The following is a 6,975-nucleotide window of genomic DNA, read 5'->3' on the forward strand; positions in this document are numbered from 1 at the left end:
AACAGAGAATAAACTGCCCAAATACCCTTAAACAAAGGAAAAGTATGTCCTTTATGAAGGCATAGAGCCTTTACTACATGAAAATGAAAATTAATGAATACACTGTGTACAGTAATTTACCTGATAAGACAGACCTCAGAAAAATACTTTATGAGGCATAAAGCTGTCTATAATGAAAATTAATTAACTAAGGATTTTTTTGCGCTGCCAGGGTGTGGCCGAGTTATCTGGACTGCCAGGTTATCGAGTGCCGAGTTTTCGAGACTCTACTGTATAGTATATTAGTATATCTCATGTAATTAGTATATTAGTATATCGCTATTAACCTACTTTGTGTTGAATTTTCATCGATGTTAAGCCTAACAAAAATTTTTAAAAAATAATAATCATCGTTATTGTATTGTTAAAAATTAGAAAATTAAACCTCGTTTAAATACTGGCTCCCTTTCATGGTCGAACCAGTGTTGCCAGCTAAAACACGTAAAAATAATATTAAATTAGCCAAGACATAGCCAAATATTATTGCGCCACATCACTAGCGGACATTTGAATTTGCCTACTACAACGCAGTCGATTAACCGATGTGACGGCTGATCAGGGTTCGGATAATCGATGCTCTACTGTAGAATAGCATGTAATTATTATATGTAGGAAATCAAAAAATCTTTAACTTGTTTTCCAGTTTAGTGATTTGCTTTTTGTCCTTATACTACAATAATTGAATATATGAGCACAAAGTTTTTGCTCTACGGAGAACTTATAAAACCTCCATAGAACCAAAACTTTGTGCTCACATATCCAATTATTGTATTCCAGATATTGTAATTTCTCACCTAATCCTCTATGGCTGATTATGTGAGGCACCTCTGTGTTCTGAACATAATTTTTATTTGAAAACATTTCACTTAAATGTCCATTGGTTATTAAGTCAACAATGAGTGATTACATGGAAGTTTTGTCTGTTTCATTTGTGTTCACTATAGAACAGTGAAACAGATACTTTAGATCACAGATATTTTCCACTGTAATTATTTCATCCAATAGTAAACGAAACTAAAATTGTACAATTTATAATTCTTCCAAAATTTCTGTACATACATTATTATTTTAATTTTATCATGATATTCTCTTCAATACTAATCATATAAAAAGATTTCTTTTTTCACCAGCTCAATAAAGTTTTCATCACAAGCCACCATAACTTTTAAATTGAAAATATTTCCTATTGACGATTGGTCAATAGGAAATATTTTCTGTTGTCTACCCCATACGTGCCTGTATCCATAAAAAAGTAGGAACAAGACCTACTCATTCTGTTCTGTGATTTAAACATTCATCTACATTCAATTTTTATTCATCGTTTATAACTTTGTTGAGCTTGAAGAAATCCATTTAATTCTGGACTAAAATAGTTGCTTAAAGATAAATCACATAATGTTGACATTGTACTGTTTCATTACAATTTTAAAATTATGACATTAAATTTTCTTAAAATTTGTAAAAAATAAGAATACTTACATTTGTAAAAAGTTTTGGTGTAAGAAATGCAGAAGCGGAATCACGTATACTTTTTCCATCACCAAGTTTACATCTCAGATAACCGTAAACATTCGCTCCATTTAAGCATAACCCAACACAATCCACCAACTGTATGAAAAAATAGTAAATATTTATGACATTCAAAGTAATTTGTACATTAAATTTGTAATTGATTTAAAGATACTTACCAGCCATTTTAATCTAGCACCAAATAATGCAAAAAGAAGGAACACAAACCATAATATTGGTGTTACTATGAGAGAAATCCAAAACACTTGGGATTCGATAACATTTGTGACTCTAATGTCATCTTTCTGAAAATAATAATTATAAATGTCATTGTTTTGAAAGATTTTAATTATAATTTAAGATATTAAATGACAAACCTTTCTAGATTCAAAAACCCAGTGACTCTGCCCGTTGTCATCTATGTAATTCCACCACCGTAAACCCACTAGTAATCTTCCTGTGACATTCTTTACAGTCCAAAAATCCATTGATAATAATAATATAATAAAAACAAAACACGTTACGAAACTATCACTGAACCAACCACAAAATAAATAAATAAGCAAGGCTGAAACTCGAAATAAAAGCTGGAAAAGCACAGCCAGAGGATGCCTTGAAAAAAGTAACAAAGAGTATTAACAATTACATAAATTACAAATACATTCAAGTATGTTTTATTATTACCTTAAGCGTTTCTGATGCTGCTGCTGCAAAGCTTCATCTCCAAAGCGAATTGCAATATCATCAGGATTTTCCATTCTAGATATTAGCCTTAAAATAACATAGTTATATTAATATTAAATAATTAAATACTTTAACAGAATTGTTTTCAATGATATTTAAATAAAATTCTGTTCAATTACACGCCATTTAAAACTTCAAAGTATTTTATATGAAAATAAGTTGTTATTCTGAAGAAAATCTCAATTATTCTCTTAAATATACGTTTCTTTTAAGAATTAAAAACTGAATTCATAAATATGGGGTGGCCTAAAAGTGAGTTAACAAAAATTAATCTGAGAGTCTGGTTTGAAATAATGAGATATTGTTATATGTGATTTGGTTGTTTCATTGAAAACAACTGAATCTACAACACTAGCAACTGTAATTTTGAAATAATTCTCTCTCTCTATCAGTTACATAAAACACGACTTGTGAAGCTTCTGACTTAAATTGTTTAATACAAGTACAGTCATACTTTGATGACCACTGAGGAAACCATACAAAATTGCAATTGTGAGTCCTGACTGTTAGTTAAAGGTTGTTTTTGTTAAACATTCTTGACGAATGGTCATTCTTTAAAAGTGGCTGTTATTGGAAGATGGCCATTATTAGAGTTATATAATATTTGTATTAAATAATCATTCTCTCTTTCTGTCTCAAGATCATCAAAACCATCTTTTTAATCATACGTCTGGGGTTTGGCCAAGCCCACGACAGAGCAACTAAGTATTAGGGATGGCCCACAAATGGATCTGGGACACATTAAAAATTGCCAAGACTTCCAATCCAAACCTAAAAAGCAGGATATCTTCAAAATCTAATTTTAGTTAAAAAAAAAAACTCAAGCCTTATTCATCAGAATCAACAAAAGAAAACAATGGAGAATAACAAGAGTCTTCCTTACTGTTATTCAAAACAAAGAACTGAAATACAAAAATCATTTTTAAATCATTAAAATTTTAAATTTCCCATGAATTTAAACAGATAAAAAGAAAGAATGATCCAAAAAGAAGTCAGCATTGAATTAAGATAATATAATTTTAATATATAAACAAACATTTTAAAAAATTTATCTCAGGATGAAGCCAAAAGTTTAAAAGATAGTTTACAGTCCGACAATGGCACAGAGTTTCAAGATCTCTAGCCATCACAGGGGTCAATGAGAACATCAGTTTAATAGTCAAACTTTGGCCAGCAACCAAGTCGACATAGCAGTGATATCATCAATGTACATCGAAGCAAAACATCATTCAACTCCAAAACTTGTTGCTAGACCAGAAGTGTACATTCACCGTTCGGCGTGAAGTGGAAAATGACAAATGTAGCAGAACTCCATCTTAGCACCATGCTGCCACCAAACTATAAACAAGGCTTCATCTACAGACAATTCTAATGATTATAAATCAAATCATTAAAATAAAATATTCCATTTTATAAAGACACATTCTAATTTTAACATAAAATATTGAAATTTCTAAAAAATTTTAACATTTGACAATAAAAAAAATAAGTTAACAAAAATTATTCAGAAATTTAAGAATTTACAAAAAGAAATACTATAGAATCATATAACAGGTTTTCAAATAAATTCTCAAATAAAAATGAATCAGAATTGACATCTGGATATCCAATAATAAAACTTTACATTGCAATAAAAATACATATAACAGACAAAAGATAAAATATTTCTAATAAAATAAATTAATTTTATAAGTAAATCTTAGATTTAGGTATTAAGTTTAACATCTCAATGATTAAGATCGATGCTATAACTATCAGTCACATTCAATGAGAATATAAATATACATTTCAGTGACTAATTTCATTGATTAATAGGTTTATAGATAATATTCTGTCAAAATTATGATATTCTGTCAAAATTTCTGCTTATTGTGTAATTAGATGTGTTTCTTATCAACAATGAATAACATCTATAGCAGCATTTCTCAATCTGAATTACACAAAGCATTTTCAAGAACACACACAATATAAATATAATTTTACATCAGTGATTTTTTTTCAATTTAGAATAATAAATTATTCATTTACGATTCAAACTTTTCTAGATCAAAGTAAATAAAAGCAGTCAACTTTAATTTTTTACAGAGTTTGTAATATTTTACACATTTATGAAATTCTAGTTCAGTTACTTTAATATTTCCTTTCTCTTGAGCAACTTCACATCTACATTATTAAAATAAGCACAACAGTACTTTACATTGCAAATAAATAATTAAAGAATTAATAATTACAGTGTAGCCGAGATGAAAAATCACAAGAATTGCACTCTTACCAATCGAAAAGAGGTTTCGGAATTTAAATATTTAAATAATCTTAGCATGTTTCACAACATTATTGTTACTAAGATAGCTCTTAGAACAACTATTCACATTTATTCCCTTACAAAAACTTTTAAAAGATTCTTTAGTAATTCCAAAACTTTATGGCATTATTTTGTTACACCATACGAACTGCCAAAACGTAATGCAAGGCTAATTTAACAATTACATATAAAGGGATCACGATCCAATTTTTATTTTGGCAGTTTGTCCAGCACCACCAATGAAATCAAACAGATGTAAAAGCAGTTATTTTATTATTTTAATATTTAGCTCTCGTATACCCGAATATAAATAAAAACTCAAATGCATTCAAGTATGACCGTTAACTCTTAAAAATCCAATAATGAGGAAATTTTACAATTTAACATCTCCTGATCTCCAAAGATTCGATCCGCCACCCGTCCTAAATCTTTATTCATACGGTTATGGTGTAGTCTTAGCAAATTACTAACCGTGCCAAGAAAAAATCATCAAAAAGCAATATTTGGTAACATTTACGACTTCCTTTTCTTTTCCCGTCACTCTGTAAATCGTTCTTCAATCTCCGGATGTCCAGGAGGATTCAGCAAGATCTGTAACATAGCGAGCAAACTGTGAAAACTGGTGGAATCCCCAGAAAGTTTCACCGAAAAGTAGAGTTCTGAGAATCCCATTCCAACCGGAACAGAGATCTGCCGTCTCTACGGCACGGATTCATCCGGTCGCATCTATAACTTCTCTAAAGTACATACACAATATTTAGTATATATTATAATGGTAAATGATAACAGGACATAAAACTTCCCATATATAATGAGTAGCTTAATGATAATCCAATTCCTGAAAAATGAATAAAATTCTTGTTGATGTGGTAGTTACTTTTAAGTACTTTACAACTATTTAAACATAAAAGCAAATGACCTAAAAGTAACTTCTACTAAAACCTCTTCATAAGCATTCTATGCAAGACTCATTCTATTAAATATCAAGTATTATAATCATAAATTCCATAATATTTATAAAAGAAATCAAATTTAATAAACTTAAACATGTCTCTGCACACTCTGATGAAATTCTCGCCATACGTACCCTTAACGAATTTCAAGCAAAGTCGTACATCTGTATTTCTACTTCCTGGCCGCCATTACTGTTTACGTCGCTAATGCTACGTTGACAGACGATCTATTCGTTTTATTTTTTATTAAAACAAATGGAACAATTATAGAATATTAATAAAGTTCTGACTAAAATATATTGATTAATTTTTATTTCTATGCATTACTCTGTTTTTATCTTACGTCGTTTTCAATTAAAAAAAATTGTTTCTTATTACAATCACTAGATGGCGATAACTTCTTGTTCGTCTGTTCGGTTTTAATTTCGTCGGCTGAAAATTTTACAAAAATATAAATTATTAAAACTCTGAAATATGTTAAGTTAAAAATGTGCTCGTAACATAAATTTTATTCTTTGGCCAGCAACCAAGTCGACATAGCAGTGATATCATCAATGTACATCGAAGCAAAACATCATTCAACTCCAAAACTTGTTGCTAGACCAGAAGTGTACNACTGGAATTCTTTCGGATGATTGACTTTCGGAAAATCGACGCTCTACTGTATTATTAAATAATAAACTTACAGAATCTTTTAAGAAAGACTACGATTGCTCTTCCTTGTCAACAGCATACTTATCTAACATAAACTGAATTGATATGATGCATAGAACTTCACATTAAACACTCATTATTAACTGGTATGCAAAATTTAAGCAAAGATTGTTTTTTTGCCGTAACTGCAAGACATGTCACCTGGAAAGCACGAAATTCAGAATACAGAGAGAGTATTTTGTACTTAAACTGTGAAGAACACATTAGTGCAAAAATGAATAGAATACATACAGTATGGAATCAAAACCTGTTTATTGTAGTCTTTCACTGTGCATGCTGACCATGCATTTTGCATGCCTTTGCACTACCAATGATGTCTTCTTCCTGCATATGAATCACCTTTCTACTGAATTGGATGTTCACTGTACTGATTGTAACAACCCTCTTCTACAATTTCATGGCTGTCTGCTTATAAATTACATTGTTGCTTAAGTTTTGCACGCCAGTATAGAGCAAAAGAAAGATTACTATCTCCAACAAAACAATATGCCCCATAAAAATGAATGAAAAAAAAATACAATTAAATACATATAAAGTACAATCTTGGCAATCTGGCCACTTGGTAGTTTGATATACAGTAGACCCCCCTATAAAATGGGTTTATATAGTTCGGACTCCTATATGACTGTGAAAAAATTGCGACCGTATTCGTATAAACACGCTAAAAGAGACTAGTATAATTCAGTAAAACGTCATCTCTGACTCGTGTCGCGA

The 6,975-nt window shown here is 30.1% G+C and overlaps 1 protein-coding gene across 2 annotated transcripts in view; it reads right to left on the bottom strand.

Annotated features, from left to right (window-relative positions):
• The window catches only part of LOC111640444 (uncharacterized Golgi apparatus membrane protein-like protein CG5021), a 10,419-nt gene extending 4,598 nt beyond the window's left edge, over positions 1-5,821 (bottom strand). Inside the window, exons 1-6 of one of the 2 annotated variants that reach the window (XM_023386449.1) lie at positions 5,682-5,715; positions 5,066-5,185; positions 2,233-2,319; positions 1,926-2,160; positions 1,728-1,853; positions 1,519-1,647 (exon numbers count right to left, since the gene is read on the bottom strand). In XM_023386449.1, coding sequence (XP_023242217.1) covers positions 1,519-1,647; positions 1,728-1,853; positions 1,926-2,160; positions 2,233-2,306 — 564 coding nt within the window. In that variant the 5' untranslated portion in view covers positions 2,307-2,319; positions 5,066-5,185; positions 5,682-5,715. Of the gene's footprint in view, positions 1-1,518; positions 1,648-1,727; positions 1,854-1,925; positions 2,161-2,232; positions 2,320-5,065; positions 5,186-5,681 lie in introns of both variants that reach the window. The other variant, XM_023386448.1, reaches the window with a different exon arrangement.
• Between the last annotated feature and the right edge of the window lie 1,154 nt (positions 5,822-6,975).

Source organism: Centruroides sculpturatus, unplaced genomic scaffold (genome assembly GCF_000671375.1).
Source record: "Centruroides sculpturatus isolate CEXI.00-Female unplaced genomic scaffold, Cexi_2.0 scaffold1378, whole genome shotgun sequence".
Lineage (NCBI taxonomy): Eukaryota > Metazoa > Arthropoda > Arachnida > Scorpiones > Buthidae > Centruroides > Centruroides sculpturatus.